Source organism: Syngnathoides biaculeatus, chromosome 22 (genome assembly GCF_019802595.1).
Source record: "Syngnathoides biaculeatus isolate LvHL_M chromosome 22, ASM1980259v1, whole genome shotgun sequence".
NCBI lineage: Eukaryota > Metazoa > Chordata > Actinopteri > Syngnathiformes > Syngnathidae > Syngnathoides > Syngnathoides biaculeatus.
The window spans coordinates 17,129,271-17,145,665 of NC_084661.1; the positions used below are offsets into that span (position 1 = coordinate 17,129,271).

The 16,395-nt window shown below is 44.9% G+C and overlaps 2 protein-coding genes across 3 annotated transcripts; both read left to right on the top strand.

The window, feature by feature from the left end:
- The first annotated feature begins 235 nt into the window (after window positions 1-235).
- hpdl (4-hydroxyphenylpyruvate dioxygenase-like) lies at window positions 236-3,627 on the top strand. Its single transcript, XM_061809643.1, has 5 exons — window positions 236-1,028; window positions 1,306-1,472; window positions 1,548-1,699; window positions 2,657-2,775; window positions 2,855-3,627. Exons 1-5 carry the CDS (start codon window positions 427-429, stop codon window positions 3,042-3,044), a joined length of 1,230 nt encoding a protein of 409 aa, XP_061665627.1. The 5' UTR covers window positions 236-426; the 3' UTR covers window positions 3,045-3,627.
- Window positions 3,628-5,526: 1,899 nt separating this feature from the next.
- Window positions 5,527-15,905, top strand: fam53b (family with sequence similarity 53 member B). 2 transcript variants are annotated; one of them, XM_061809649.1, is made up of 5 exons: window positions 5,527-5,730; window positions 12,669-12,834; window positions 13,202-13,256; window positions 13,625-14,265; window positions 15,245-15,905. In XM_061809649.1, the coding sequence occupies exons 2-5, from the start codon at window positions 12,760-12,762 to the stop codon at window positions 15,494-15,496; spliced, it is 1,023 nt and encodes a 340-aa protein (XP_061665633.1). In that variant the 5' UTR covers window positions 5,527-5,730; window positions 12,669-12,759; the 3' UTR covers window positions 15,497-15,905. The 2 variants fall into 2 exon arrangements, with proteins under 2 accessions (XP_061665633.1, XP_061665632.1); XM_061809648.1 differs by lacking the exon at window positions 5,527-5,730 and adding an exon at window positions 5,778-6,079 and having other exon boundaries at window positions 15,245-15,903.
- Window positions 15,906-16,395: the final 490 nt, after the last annotated feature.

Below are 16,395 nucleotides of genomic sequence, written 5' to 3' on the forward strand. Positions count from 1 at the left end.
TGAGCCACATGCACTAACCAGTCGTTCACCGTGCTGTCTAACACCAAAATAAAAATGTAAATTATTGGAAACAGTAGCCTATTAGAATAAATATAGAAAAACCACTCAAACAATTACACATGAGGAAAGATTGCCAATATATTTAGTACAAAGTACTAGCTAAAAATATATAGAATGGAAAATGTTTTGAAATAATATGCAATACATGTATACATAAGCCAATTATTTTGTTCCTTAGGAACAAACAATCTAGAAATTAATACTCGAAGATATCAAACAGCTACATACCAGATGTTACGAAATTTTACAAAATTTATCAGTGGGGGGAGACAAAAAATCCGCCACTTCATTTGAAAAAACTTAAGTAGTGTAAACTCCCAAAAGAGCAATGGAACGGAACCGGGACTTCCTTTCCCACAAAGCAAGATGGCGGCCTACATTAGGCGACTGCACCACATTTCTCTGCACGTCTCCAACGTGGACAAAGTGGCCCACGACTTCACTTCCAAATTCAAGTTCAACTTGTTCGCCACCAGGCTGACCGAGCGGACCCGACAGCTGGTCTTCCGGAGCGGGACGGCGGTGTTCGTCGTCAACGAGAGGACGACCCCAGGCGAGCCGCAGCATCAGCCGGCGGGCTGCCTGTACGACATCCCCGCCTCCTACCCGGTGGACACGGCGTGCAACGTTTGTTTCGAGGTGAACGACGTTCACGGTTCCTTCGAGGCTCTGCGGCGGCTGGGCTGCAGCTTCCCGGTGCCGCCCACCACCGTGCGAGACCCCCTGGGCCAGGTCACCTACGCCGTGCTGCGCTCCGTGGTGGGCAACGTGTGCCACACGTTGATCGACAAGAGCGACTACAGGGGCAGCTTTTTGCCCGGCTTCCGGGTGACGGAGGGCGGCCGAGAGCGGCCCGAGGCCGTCACTCACGTGGACCACGTCACCTACGCGTGTCCCACCGGCAGCAGCCAGCAAGTCCTCAGGTGGTACCAGCGACTTTTGGGCTTCCAGAGATTCTTTATGCACAGGTGAGAAGAAGGCTGAAATTACATTTGAATTGCTTCTGTGTATTTATTCCAATTCGTCAATTAAGTAGTGTTGTAAATTATTGATTCTGTTTCGGTGCCTTGAGATGCGAGTGATCCAACTCACGGGTTTAGACCGGTGGATCCCAACAAGGAGCAGTTTGGCGGGTAATGGACAATTGTTCAAAAAATAGGCGCCACTCCCAGTTGCAGTTTAGTGAGGGTTCAAACAAATGACAGAAAATTAGAAATCCCATCCGTGCGTGCGGCGTCTTCGCAGCAACGACGAGGCCGACGGCGGCTTGGTCATCGACCAGAAGGGCGTGGGCCTCCGCCTGACCGCCATGGACTACTGGAAGTGCGGCGAGTCGGGCCTGTCGCTGCCCAGCGCCCGGCAAGACGAGCCCGGCTGCAAGTTCGTCCTCGCCGAGTCGCTGCCCGAGCAAGGTGACGACGACCGCCGGGCAAATACTCGAACGGCGAATGATATCCGCTGTGAATAATCATTTGGGTTCCATCCAGGCAGCAACCAGGTGAACACTTTCTTGGAAGAGCACCGGGCGGCCGGGATCCAGCACATCGGGCTGTACACGGACAACATCCTGGCGACGGTGCGCAGCATGGCCGACGCCGGCGTGCGCTTTTTCTCGCCGCCGCCTGCCTACTACACTCAGGTTGGCTCATGCACCGCTTAACTGAATAAACAAACTACCGACGCTGCGAGCAAAAACACTTCATCGTCGTCGAGCTAACTGATGTGGCGTGCCTCAGGGGTTCCGTCCCGAGTCAAAAGTATGCGAGCTGTTTGCTTATTAAACGTATAACTGACAAGAAATAATTCTGGAGCTTTTTTCCCCCCCCACACTCGGTGTACCTCAGGGCTCTGTTTCAAGAGTGCTTTTGCGCACTTATTGGGTGTGAACTTAAAAAAAAAAAAAAAAAAAAGAAGTAAACCCTCGCTAATTCAATTCAGATTTAATTTTACTGATCCTGGTTTGGAATGGAATGTTTGAAATACAAATCCAGCCTCAAAAAACACTTGGAAGAGAGTGACAGAAGACATAATTAAAACAGTTCTGATGAAAGCATCACACAAGCGTCACATCGAAGATGAAACTTGTTTTATTTTGAAAGCATGAAAGAAATGTTGAATGTCTGTAAGTAACTTCAAATTTGTTTTCATACTATTCTTTTTGGAAATCAATTTGTAGTTTAATTGATCTGCTTGTAATAAAATTTGTGGGAAACATTTTTTTAAATGTTAAATGTTGTTTTTTTTGTAACAAGTCTACTGCATATATATATATTTTTTGTTTTAATAGTAGGCCTCTTGCGTAATTAATTAATAAAGCTGTAAAAGATGCACTTGCATATTTATTTGGACAAATAGATTTTTTTAATGTACTATTTCAGCATATTAAAAAAAAAAAATCACCCCAAAATTCTTTGTCCTTATGTAGTTTTCTCAAACCACTTAATACCATCTTAAAAGAGTAGCTCTGCTAAGCACATTATTTCCACATTAAATATTTAATTTTTTTAACTAATTAAATTAGTCAATACATTTTTGAAAATAGTTATAATTTCCCAATTTTTTTTTTTTTTGTCTATTTAAACCTGCGGCGTGACAGGTGGGCAAACTGCAGGAAATCGAGGACGCGGGACAGGACGCGCAGAAGCTGGCGCGCTACGGAATTCTTCTGGACGCCGACCCGCTCCAAAAGGCCTCGGCAGCCAGCACGGCGCAGAGGTGATATGGTCGCATATGACCTCACGATTTCAAATTTGACGCGCTCGGTCCTCAAGCCCGACCTCCCCCCCTCGCCCAGGTACCTCTTGCAGGTGTTCTCCAAGCCCATCTTCGCCGAGGACACCTTCTTCCTGGAGCTGATCCAGCGCCAGGGGGCGAGCGGCTTTGGCGAGGGCAACGTCCGGGCCCTGTGGCGCTCGGTGCAAGCGTACATGGAGGGCGACGAGGCGGACGGCGCTTCCCAAACGGGCCTGGAACAGTCGCGATGAGCACTTCAAGGCACACTGGAAAGGCTTTTTTTTTTTTTTTTTAAACTGCTTTTTAAAAATATGGAACACGTGTATGACGCAAGATGATGAATGCACTAATTTATTTTGATCAATTAAACGCAGAGGTATTTTAGAGTATAATATGGTAAATTGACATTTATTCTACGGGACCCTGGGGCACTACGGATAGACTTGAAATGTTAGAAGCAAACTATATTCTCTCTTCCTCGGATACTATATGATGGAAAACAAAATTACAAAGTAGGCTCCTTCTGATTGGTCGTTTTCCTCCTCGCCTATTTATATTACATATTCAACGTGTGACACCAGCTAAACCTGTCGTGATGCACGCTAACTACTGCTTACTTTACGTGCAATATTGTAAACGACTACTTCTTCGTGAGGCTCAAGCACTCCCCGCGACCCTTGTGAGGATAAGCGGCTAATAAAATGGATGGATGGATACTTCATGTGCTCACAAAAACACATCTGCATCTCTTACCATTTCTGAGCCTCATTTTGTTTTTAAAAATGTCAACTTTTAAAGTGCTTATTTGCTAATAAAATCAATTAAAATATATAACTGTGTTGTATTTTTTTTTAAATCAGGTTTTACTTTGAAATCTGTCTGAAACGCCAAATGCTTCCAGCAGGTTGTGCTGTATTGCCCACTGGCATCACCAGTGCTACTGTACGTTGAGGTAACTTTGTTCTGGTTCTACCGTACTTCCGCTGCGAGGAGTGGACCAAAGATAAGAACTGCCAAGAGTAAATTCTGAGCAGTGATTCTGCCACTTAAGAAAAGAATCAAGCCCTGCATTCATTAACCCAACAGCGTACCCCGACTAAAGTTACCGACCTTATAACCCTCACCGAGTACATTTGTAAAGGAAATACCATCTGGTACATACATACGCCGCACTTGTATAAAAGCCGCAAGAGCCCACATTGAAACCCACATTCAAACACGGGATATTTACAAAAAAAAAAAGACGGTACACAAAGAGTTTAACGCTAGTGCCATGCTAACAGGGCTGGTTAAAAAAAAAAAAAACATACTGATAAAAATCACAGACACGGCAGTAATATGCTAACGCAGCGCTAACAGGGCCGGATCGGTAAAAGTCACTTCCTCGGCATATATATTCCACCGGTCTAACTTACCTTTTTCCGCTAGAGTGCCCCCTTGCGGCCGTTAGAAAGAAGAAAAAAAAAAAGCACAACTTCGTCACATCGCCGCATAAACTGCAGGGTTGAAAGCGTGTGGAAAAAAAATTCACGGTTTATTGGCCGGAAATGAGTTTTTATGTCATGGGGAGGGGAAGCTCACAGGTGCCGTTTTAGTATCGCCCCAAAATATCAGAAAAATATACGCTATAGTTTCACAATCGAGTACTTCATAGTTCTCGGTCTTTGTACGTTTTTGGCAATTGGCGTATGTTTTTAAATGTTTGGCATTCACTTCACGAGAAGTTGTACAAGTGGAACGGAGAACTCCTATACATTGATACAGTATATGTGCTAAAATGTAGTTTTCAACCCCCTTTTGGGGAGGCTGGAGGAGGATAAACTGTGAAATCAGAATAGGGTCAGGGCTGAAACAAGAGTCCTTTGGCCATCTGTCTGTGCCACAGATGGCGCACATACTGTATATTACCAGGGGGGCCATAAACCACACGCGTGCCGATTCACTGTCTTACTGTAACCCGCCGCCTGCTCATTATGGTTGCACAGCGCCCCCCACGGGCAGGACTACCACAATACATGCTGCAAATAAGTTGTTTGCAGCCGCCGTTGCTCACAAATCCCGCGCGTACCCTTTAACGCGAAAGGCAGACAGTCTAACGCCGAGCCCGCAGACGGTCCAGTCGGGGCGCCGGGTCGGCGGGATTAGTGTCAGGCAACAGATGTTGCTACTCGATGAACAAAAGGGTCTCGGCCAGGGGTGAGCGGCCGCCGGCGGGTCGGGCCCGCTGGGTCCACGTGGGCACAATCTATGTAAAGTCATATGCAGCATAGGTTCTCCACCATATTTTTATTTACTAAACAAATACTTGGAAGACTCACTAAATGTCATATGTATTCGTACGGTTGCATTATACATATATTTTTTTTTTTAACTGACTGAGAATCCTCTCGAAAACTTGCTCATTTATTTTTTTACTAAGTACTTTGCAATTTTTTCATGATATTGCGACAGCACATTATAAATGTTTTGGGCGATCGTGCTTGTCGACTAACTCTTTATACTGCAAAATGAATGCCGCCGTGCAATTATGTTGCTCATTACAGTGTTGTGAGCATCAAATCCATTTATAACAGCACTTATTAAATATATACATAAAATAAAAATAAAACGTTACTGGCGGTTTTTACAATGCGACTTTATTCTTTCTTGAGTAGTTTACATGACGTGGTTAGAACAATGTCAGAGGTCACTTCCTGGACATCTGTTTGCCATAAATGACGTTTTTTTTTTTTTTTCCCCCCTTCAAACAGATGCTTATTTTGGGAGTTTTGGAAACATGCACGTCGCAGTTATCCCCTCTGGATTAAATCTAAATAGTAAAGTTATCAGATTTGAACGTTTTATGTTGTGGAAGTAAGTTTGCGTGCGTGCGTGCGTGCGCGCGCGTCTGTTTACTTTTCATTACAGTACGGCCGGCTCGCTCCATTACTTTAAAAGGTACAGTCGATTTCAAAATACATTTTCAATCTACTTTAACACCAAGTTGAGTGTTAAATAAATCGCGACACGACACGAGTGCATTTGACGTCGTGATATTCAGGTGTGGCCATTGACTGTGTCGAGTTTGACGGTGGGAAAGTGCCAGCGACCACCCCTCCGGTTACGGTGCGGAATGGGCTCGTCCGCTGCCTGTTGGCCACTGGCTCGGAGGCTTTGGCGAAATGTTGCACTTTACTTCTCGATGTGCTTCCTGCCTGATTGTTCCTCATCTACTTTTAGTTTTGCTTTGCTTTTTTTTTTAAATAAAGCGCAACATGGTCCGGCTACTCTGAAAAGCAGCTAGCAGGTAATGCTAAGACACCCGACTCACGCTTCGCTTGTTGCATTTAAGTCAAAATATTGCTTGCCAACTTCACTTGTTAGCTCGTTGTTTCCCCCCATAATCAACACAAGTATTGATTATTAGTCAGTAACCTGAGTTGACTAAAAACCTTTTTTCCTCCGTGATAAGTGAGGTTTCTTTTGTCTGAGGTGTGTATTTCTTTTAATAATTAGCATAACATCGCAAAGTCTTTTTGTGTGCATTTTCGTTCCCCTGATGGCAAAATGTACTAAAATGGTGCCGAAAATTGCGTCAATGTCCCAAACCTGACTTGTAATTTCACAGGAATATGTAATCGTGGCCTGTTGAATTGGGATGCAAACTACTTTTGTCGAAGGTTTTGGTAAAACAGTCCATAAAGTGTTTTTAAGTATGTGTAAGTCCAAACAAACATTTATTTGACATTAATATTATCTCGCCACTTGAGAAAAAGTCTATGACCCAAAATGGTGCACAAATAATTTTTAGCTGGGGGTGTCACTAAAATGGCCCATTAAAAAAAAGAAGAAAAAAAACTCTCTCCATTGCCCATGCAACCCCCACCTTGTCATTTGACATATATTATTACAGCTTGATTGATAATATACAGTTGCTGATTATGCAAAATAAGAGCACAAACTTTCTGTGGTGGGGGGGGCGTCACATACATTTTGTCAAACTGTGTAGAAAAAAAAAAGTTTCTCAAGTATGCGAGAAAAAGTCTAATCTGTGATTTGTTACTAATATGTTATTACTGCTTGTTTTAAAATGTTGGAAATGTCAGTTTTGCTAAAGTTGCGCAGTGGTGGTTATATTAATTTTTTTTACATTACCTATCCAATATCTAAAGCCAGGTTCACGCTTATGTCATATGTATGTTATTACAGTGCCAACTCCCTTGAGAATTTTTGGGGTACAGTGTTTTGCAAGATTAAGCATATGCAAAACGTGCTACCCATTAGCAGCTGCTAGTGGAGATAATCCTCCTAATCATACATCAGATTTACAAGAGCGCCACCCAACCCATCACTCGTCGGGAAATTATTAAAACGTTACGTAAACATACAGCATTTAATGTAACCCTGTCTGGAAATGAAAAGTTTGCAACTAGCTACAACATTTTGCAAGAGTGAAACGAATACTGTAGACTGGCTAAGTGCTATTACTGTCGCATGAAATTTGGATTTTATTTGGAAATAGGAAGTATCCAGACAAACATTAGTTACACATTTTACTGTCTTATTTAATAAATGAATGCAATCCAGGGTTTTCGGATATTGCCACAGCGTTTCAATCAAAGGTGGAGATTGATTTCCTTTCTCAAGGTGTATCCCTGATGTGGGAATATTGTAAAACAATTTTTTTCCCCTTGCAATTTGTGTGTCAATGTGAGGGCCATTAGACCGGAATGTTCTCGTCTTGCGAGTCCAGCAGAACCAGAAATTTAAGCACTCTCTGCCGTCAGTCATTCAGTCAGTCGCGGAGGGGATCACAAACGCACCCCGTGAACTCCAGGATGTGACAATACATATGGAAAATATTACACGGCCACTCCAGACTTTTTTTTTTTTTTTACAAGTACAGTAAGATCCATTTCCAAGCGGATCGCCACAGACCTTGTTTGCTCTGTAGCCTGCGTGTAACATTCTGTGGGCTCTCGTCACACCAATATTCTTTGCCAAACTCATTCTTCTTTCACGAGGGGAATCTCGTCCGCTAAGGGGCGGGGGGAATTTTTGTACTGGTCGCCTGGGGACAAACCGGACAGTTCTACCCCAAAAACCATTCACGGAGCGCATCGGAAAGTTTCCCATGGTCTCACCTTGTGATCCCGGACATGGTGTACTTGTGAATGAATGTTTATTTTGTTTCAATCAAAAGTCGTTGGATGACTTTGTAATTATCCGTCAAAGAAAAAAAAAATGTACAAAACACAAAATGATTTCCTTCCGTGCTACAAACCTTTCTAAACAAAGAGGGGGGAAAATATCTGGGAGTACGCACAGTTTAAGAATTGTACACTGTTTTTTTTTTGTATCGTAATGTACAGTGTTGACTACGTGCTCGACTAGCAGTGGCGTAAACAAGTATTAGCAGGTGATGCTAACAGACTACTGCAAAGCAGAAGTGTGGATGCAGTTACATTTACAGGGAGTCTTTGGTCTACAACTGAGATCCGGTCTCAAACTCGAATTTCGACTTAAGTCGGATTCCACCATAATTTACATCAAAATACATTGAAATAAACAAGATACTTTTAGCATGACTGCTGTGAGGCGGATGGAGAAGAAGAAGGGGAGGCCGCGCTTAGCTATTGCAAAGGAACCTGGTCTTCAATCCTCTCCATCTCGACAAAAATCAAAGAAGCTTGTTTTGTGATCATTGTATCCCACAGGAACGGAACCCCTCATCACATGCGCTAAAATACGGACTGCGTCTAATAATTGTCAGCACGGTCGACCGACTGAAGCCTTGGTGGTCTTGGTGTCTCCGTTCTCCAATTTTTTATGATCTTGAGCTTCGTTTCCAGAAGTATTGCTAAAAGACACAGATTTCTTCTTGGGGGCGATAATGTCGAAAAAGGAGGGCGAAAAATGCGACGATACTCCCGGCGCACAAATATGGACAAACCATTAGCCAGACAAAATGGCGGACAGGGACGGGCGTTGTAAATTCGAAACGTCTTAGGTCGAGACAGTCTTAACCTGAGGACTCCCTGGAATTGTTCATACTTTGTTGGAGTACATCGGGAAGTTTATTTAATCGGAAGTCACTCTTGTTGGGAAAAACTCAAGACCAGTGTAACATAAAAGATGGACGCTCCTCTTTACCATGTTAGCGCACAAACAAAAACGTTACTCAAAAAGGATTCCCCCCACCCAAACAAAAACTGACATTTCTCCAAAAATAATCATCCAATTTTCTAAACACCGTGCCGTTCTCTGGTCTAAGTGGCCGCTTCATCCAGATTCAGCATTGTGACAAACTGTCATTTTTGGGTTTGTAGCGCATACCGTATATTGCAAGCGTTCTGAATAAAAAAAAAATACTCTTTGTGCCTGTGGTGTCGTCAATCATTTTTTGACAGAAGAGGAAACGATAAGCGGAATCGCTGGGCAAGCAAACAAATGTTTTCGAGGAATCGAATTACTAGAACTGGTTCTCAAAAAGAACCAATTTTCCATTCCCATCTTTAGTTGGATCATATTGAAAAAGGCTGGGTGGTGTCTTGCTTTAGGTAGGGTATGTCTAAAACTGAGCCAAATCCATTTTGGGTCTGGTCTCAATTAGTGATTTTGCAGGATCTCCGTGTGAAAGATGCGAGTGAGATTGTGACAGGGCTCAGTGTTGTCATGCTAGGAGGATGTTTATGTTTTCAATTGTTTTCCCTGTATGGACTCCATTTTGGACATGGCTCCTGCACTAATATATACAGTGGCGACAATTATGTCGGGGGATAATTTACCAGCAGCCCCGCTTGGGAGGGCGCCTCTGCTCGGCGGCCATGCTGAGCCTTTGTGTTTATGGTAAGCGGGCGGGCAGCTGCAAGCTACAGGGAACCTCGGCCCACGCCAGGGCGCCCCACGCCGCCTCCGCCGAGCCTGTTACATTCATAAATGGACGTAGGTGAACGTACCCGACTTTGATATATTTGCTCTTGGAGTTTCACACTGGCACGTGGCCTTTACTCCCGTCAACAACAAAGACAAAGTTTGGGCCACGACGTCACAAACTGGTTCCAACTATCAATGAGGCGGGATTTGTAGCTTGTCCTTTTTTATGACACGCTTGTCACAACACACCCTCGGCATTATGACACAAGACAAGAGTCCAAACATGGGAAGCCAAAAGACGTAGGCCACAAATGCTTCACTTACACTTGGACACACTTCACTTAAAGTTTTTTTTTTTTTTTCTAAGGCAATCTCCACCCAGGTTACCCAGCATTCCTTTCACCAGCTTTTTTTTTTTTTTTTTTAAAAATAAACGTTGTACGGTGAACCCTCACAGTTTTAGCAAGTACTCACGTATGATGCCCACTCCCAGAAATATGAATGAATGCATGGATATTATACTGTACTTACTTACAAGTGGCAGGTCACGTCATTGAGCAAACAGGCTAAAGCTACGTAGCCTCGGTTGAAAAGATGAGGTACTTTTGCTTGAAAGGGAGACCAACACCGGCCGTAGTTTACGTTTGAACGAGTAAGTTGATTAAAAAGTGCCAAACATGATCATTGACGAGGGACTGGCTGATCAATGGACGTTTCTGTTTCCTGGATGAACGGCGCAGATGTGTTCTTTTGACGCCGAAATGGACAGCGTTAGCACGCTGCATGTTAGCTTGCAGGCCAGCCAGACCAATTCCTTGGTGACACAATATACATTTACAATCTCGGGCGGTGTACCTCATGTCGAGGCCAGTTTGATGCGTCATTTAATGTGCGACGTTAGCGTGAGTAATATTACAAGATGGATTTGAGTTTCGAGGGTTTGTATTTATTTGACGACCAGCTGTCTCTGTTTTATAGCGTGGATTAGCATTAGCGCTAATTGTCAGTCGAGACCAAAATCCTTCTGTAAAGTTTGTTGGCTGGAGGATTATAGTATTGGAACTATTGGAGCATACAGCCCCCCACCCCCTTAAAAGTAGCAGATGAAAAATGTTTTGAGACCCAAAACATTTTAGCTGTGCACATTCTGGCCCAGCACAGATTGTATAGTTTACATTTCAATTCCATAAATGTATTAGTGTGTTGAAATTTTCCATTGACATTGTAGTAAAAGCTATCCAGAAAAATGTGATCAACCACACCCTTTCTTATTGTGAAATATTCCATTTATTAATAGTGTTTTTCTTTCTTTACATGTTTTTTTATTTTACATTCCAGATTGATGTGTCCAGTGTCACGCTGTTCAACGCTTTACTTCCTTGTATTAAGTTCAAATATTTATAGTCAAGAGTATATTTATTGCATTTCATGAAGACGTTTGTCGGAGCACTTTTGATTCGATTATCTGATTGGTCGTATCTAATGAATAGGCCTGTGAGATTGATAAGTAGCACACGCTGAAGCCGCTAAACATTATCTGTGTCCTCCTCGTGCGACGCACCGCACAAACTCGTTGCCCTCACGTGATTAAGGCCAGGAATTTAAATTACATGACGGTAAACACAGGGTCTTGTGATACGCACGCACGCGAGGCTACACGCCACGAATCTGTGACGTCAACCACCCCGAGGCGCGGAGGTTACACGGCGGCGGGGTACTCGCATCCTTCGCAGCCCAGAAGGATATTTTGATAACCGCGAGGTCGGCTATTCCCGGCCGCCCCGCGCTCCGTCGATTCCATTACACAACTTTGACTTTGGGAATAACTCTCACTGCCGACTCGCCTAGCCGGCTGCGAGTCCAACGTTTAGAAAAATGCGAAAACAAAACAAGTCTCGGCTTCCGTGTTTTTGGTCACACGGTGACGAGAGCCTCTGGAAGAAAGCAGCGGTGGCAAAAGTACTTACAAGCTGGCGTTCAGTACAAATACAGATAATTGCGTCAATGCGAGACAGGTAAAAATAAAAGTACTGATGCTAATAGTGACTCAAATTTACTAAAGTAGAAAAGATTATAGACAATTCCATTTTTTTTAGTTTTCTGTAAAACTAAGATTTGAGGCTTTTATGCTAGCAAAACCGATCCCATAATTTTACTTATGCTGTGCTACACGTTTTCCAGCAGAGTAACAAAAATTTAATTGACAAATGGCAACACTGAGTAAAAAAAAAAAAAAAAGTACAGACAAGAATACTACATTTATTTTGACATATGGCTCTCTTGCTATCTAGATCTATTGATGTTTTGGTTCCTTGACACAATGGGGTCCGGTGGGGATACTGCGCCCGTAGTTTGGCTAACGTTTGCCGAGTAACACGAAATGCTAAACTGCCCAATATCGTTGCGGTATAGTTTCTTGTTGGAAAAAAAACTTTTAGAGGTGTGCGTAGTTCAAAGCTGACATGCGCCACATCTTCAAACAATGTGACTGAATGCGGAGGTTTCAGTGTTGCCAACGTAGCAACTTTGTTGCTGTATTTAGCAAATTTCCTAACTCCTCTAGCAGTTCTTCTTTATTAAAGCGACTTGTGAGTTGAATTTTGTCTTAGACACACATTGGCATTGTTCGGTGCTTTTTCACAGTCCAATGGGGGGGGGGTTTGAATCGGAAATCTGCAAATTTATGTGAAGGCAAGAATCGACGTAGTAATGGGTCCGACAAAGTAACATCGATGGTGTTCAAGGAGTTCATCCAAAATGTCTCCGCAAAACTCCTGAAGCCCCGAATTGTCTAAAACACACCCTCCATTGATTGATTAGGAAATATGTTCTCTGGGAAATTGATCAGTACCCATCTTTGCCGGGCATACACTGTTAGGGTTAGGTTAGCCCTGACCCTTAACATAATCCACACTGAGCAGCATTTTCTGCGATTGTACGAGACAAAAACCCGAGTGGTTAGCACGTCTGGTCTGGATAAGCCCCAGCACACGGCACTCAAGTTCTTGCGTCTCCTTCAGGCAGGATTGGCGGTTCCGAGGAGCGAACAAGCGCCATGGTCCATTTGACTGACTGTCACCGGAACGGCTCTGGACCGGGATATGCGTCGCCATGGTGATCATTTGTAAGAAGAGGTCCGAGAAGGGCGGCGACAATGTAGCGTCGAAGAGCACACCGTTGGGCCCGGTGAGTGAGTGCTTGTTGTCCTCTTTGTCAACTTTAATTACAGCTGGAATTTTGAGCTCCTCCAGAAACTGGTTCGGACACATTTCCCGATGGAATTGAAATTAAGAACAGGGCACGCGTTTGTCGCCGTTACATTGAATTGCATCATATTCATCATCCTCCCCTGCCAGCTATCACTGGGGTGTTTCTGTCACTCGCTTTCTATTTACTCCGCTCACGCTCACAATAGAGGCGTTCAAGTTCCACAACTCTGACTCATTTTGTAAATCGGCGTAGGTGGAGGAGAAGAAGAATTAGGCTTTGCCCTCTGGGCCATGTGAAATCAAGTCAAGACGCCTGCGTGCTTATTCTGGTGTTATTTCCATAGTTCCAGGCGCAGACCATGACCCAGGGGACCACTCTCTTCTCTCGTGAACTCTCAGGTAAGGAAGAAGACTACATACATACATTAAATGCACTCGTGAGCTGACGGAAGACAATGGCAGTCATGGTTAAAGACATATAACAGAGATGAAAATTCATCCTGGACTATTTCAACCGCATTTTTGCCAAAGACTACCGCAGACGACGAGGATTTGGGTTCAGTGAGGATTCATCGGACATGCCGCATTCTCAGATCAGTCGGGTCAGTGGTCAAGTTAGCGGAGTGAGCAAAAACCACAGACTCTCATGACTTTTAGTGACTCGAGTTAGACGACTTACTGGAACTATCGAAGACTGCTGATTGCTTCAGTGAAAGAATTTGGTGTTGATGTAAGATTGGAAAATCCATTTGGTGAATGTGTTGCAGATACAAGGCAATGGTGTGAGGCGGCTCAGGGCTGCGCCTCACCTCAGAGCCCGGTCGGCACCAGCCTGGAGAGTCTTTGGGACGTCCTGCCCGAGGTGCACCGGAGCACCGCCCACTGGGGTTGGGATGTGGGCTCCGCATCCAGCACCATCAGCAGCCTCCTGCAGGACCTCAGCCTAACAGAGGCCACCGGATCCTCACTGGTGGTGGCGCCTCCCAGCAAGCGTCAGTGCCGGTCTCTCTCCTGCTCAGATGAACTTCACCGTTCCAGCTGGCGACCCCAGGGCTCCAGAGTGTGGACGGCCGTGGAGAAGAGGAGGTGCCACAGTGGCGGGAGCGTCCCCAGAAGCGGCATCGCTCAGACGGGCCTCCCGGCCATTCAGCGCAGCACTAGCTTCAGCCTTCCCGCAGCCCTGGCGCAGCCCCTCTTCCTCTCTCATAAACAAATCCCAGAGCCCGACGGGCCTTCGTTGGTCACCTCACGCGACTCCACCCCGGACCTGGACCACCAAGACGGTCCGGGGGACCTGGCCCGCAGCCGTTCACAGCCCTGCGTCCTCAACGACAAGAAGATCGGGATCAAGCGTAGGAGGCTGGATGACGCACAAAGGCCCTCGCTGGATCTGGCAAAGATGACTCAGGTTGGTGTAGATAAACCCTGGAGGAGTTTAATTTCTTCTTTTACCAACACTTGTATCTTAAAATCCACTTTTCTTCTTGAAATGGATGGAAATTATACTCATCCATAAAATACATGTTTTTTTTTGTAACATGATTCAGTGGAATTGGATGACTGATGAGTTAATTCACTGAGTCAAGTTAGCGAACTCACTGGATACGCGACGTTCAGATGATTCAGATGATGAGTGACTTGAGCTAGCGGACTCAGCGGCGGTGTGTCATTTACTCGCCAATGTCGAGGAGTAAAGCAGCTGGGGCAGAGGTCATAGATCTAGTAGCGAGGGGTGCTTGTAAAGATATTGACTGCGGTAATTGCAGCTTCAGTGGGTGCGTTGGTGCTGGCAGCGAGGGCGGGCTTGGCCTCGCAAGATATCGATCAGCTTCCATAGACAGCCAGTCAAGGTCAGGGGAGATGATGAGACTCTGCTAGCAAGGTGGTGAGGTTCTTTCTGTGATTTTTCAGAAGAGTGGGGTGGGGGGGGGTCTGAGAGCCCTCATACGCTAACTTCAGCACGCCTGTTCGTTGATGACGTTAGCCACTTTGACCGGGCGCCTTTCTCCAGCGTGCCCAGGCGCTAGGCAGCTGTTTTGTCTTCGCCGCATTAAAGCGTAAAGATGGGATCATCCCAGTGTGGGCGAAGCTTCCCGCTCTGAGCGCGCAGCTGTCAGGATCTTGGCGTCGGTTCTGCCCGACATCCTTTCAAGGGTTTCCTTTTTTTTTTTTTATTTTTTTTATTTATGCTTTCATTGTGCAAAGCGCATATAAAAAGTGCTATGCATTAACGCAAATTGATAAAGTATTTTTGTAGTTCCTTTTTAATGAAACAAAAAGTACTCTATGTGCCACACAGTTACTTAAATGTACGAAGTTGCACACTTTCAAGTCAAAATCTCAAATCAATTAACAAAGAGGCTTCTGTTTTCCATGAATCTTCGCAGAAACTTCAGAACTTCGTCACGGTCCAGTCTGGACACAGCGAGCACTCGTCTTTCACTACCGACAACGCTTTGGACGACGTTACACCTGTGAGCAAGCACGAGCCGCCCGGCCTCACCCTCCGGGAGGCAGACCGGATGATCTCCACGTATGGCAAAGATAAGCCGGCCGTGTGGACGAGCTTTTGTAGCACTGGGAAGGATGCCTATCTGCTCGGAGGAGAGCTGGACATTGAACAGATCGAGAAGAATTGAGACAGACTTGAAAGTCTTACGGACAAATAAAGTTGTGCACTCGCTTTCCTTTTTGGAGGGAGTAGTCTTAAGATGCCCCCACCCAGTAAGAGGGGGTTCCCCTTATGTCTCAGGAGACAAGGCAATCAGGAAGCGTCAAATCTAGAGATTAAAGACTAACAAGTATCGCAATGTCTTTTTTTTCCCCCGTAAACCTTCAGCGTACTTCATTCAGAGAATTTGCAGCAGGCTTGTACAAATTCTGTGTCGGGGAAGTTGAACGACTGACTTGACAGACTTGAGATGGACCAATGGAAGCTACTTGGGGCGGTTTGGGGGCTTTTAACGACGCAAACCACGATAAGAAAATGGGGCTTTTCTCCAAGATCGGCGCATGATATCTTATGATGCTAATAGCATTAACATTTTACAATTTGTAACGACAAAAGACAAAGTGATGTAAAAAGTTTGTATTTCTATACGAATAAAAATAGTTTTAAATGTGCCTTTTGTACGTTTTTCTTAACTCGATAAAATTAAAAATCTCAGGGGGCACAGGCAGGCTCTCTGCGGGACACCAACGGAAGTTTTAAGTTTACTTTTTGTATTTAATGGCAACAATGCCGACTGACCCAGTTAAGGACAAGCCACAGCGTACTTGATGAACCTGTGTTTGTCAAGCCGACCGAACAAGGACGATGTCCGTGTGCTTCTTTCGTTTTCTTTTTTTTTTTTTTTGTTCTTGGAGGGGGGGGGGGTGTCAATGCAGCAGCTGAAGTGATGGTGCTTAGCTGCGGTTCACCCCAGAGATCTACGCAGGCCCCCCAGGCCCCACACCCTTGGCTGCATCGGGGGAAACAAAAGGGTCTTTTTCTTGCGAGAAGCCCAATGACGTGGGAGGCGCTTGTGAATGTGGGCCA

Excerpts from the sequence above, each read along its gene's own strand:
- hpdl (XM_061809643.1), top strand. The coding sequence starts at position 427 with ATGGCGGCCTACATTAGGCGACTGCACCACATTTCTCTGCACGTCTCC. Across the intron at positions 1,700-2,656 it reads CGCCTGCCTACTACACTCAG|GTGGGCAAACTGCAGGAAAT; the intron begins GTTGGCTCATGC and ends GCGGCGTGACAG. Across the intron at positions 2,776-2,854 it reads GCAGCCAGCACGGCGCAGAG|GTACCTCTTGCAGGTGTTCT; the intron begins GTGATATGGTCG and ends CCCCTCGCCCAG.
- fam53b (XM_061809649.1), top strand. The coding sequence starts at position 12,760 with ATGGTGATCATTTGTAAGAAGAGGTCCGAGAAGGGCGGCGACAATGTA. Across the intron at positions 13,257-13,624 it reads CTTCTCTCGTGAACTCTCAG|ATACAAGGCAATGGTGTGAG; the intron begins GTAAGGAAGAAG and ends AATGTGTTGCAG. Across the intron at positions 14,266-15,244 it reads ATCTGGCAAAGATGACTCAG|AAACTTCAGAACTTCGTCAC; the intron begins GTTGGTGTAGAT and ends GAATCTTCGCAG.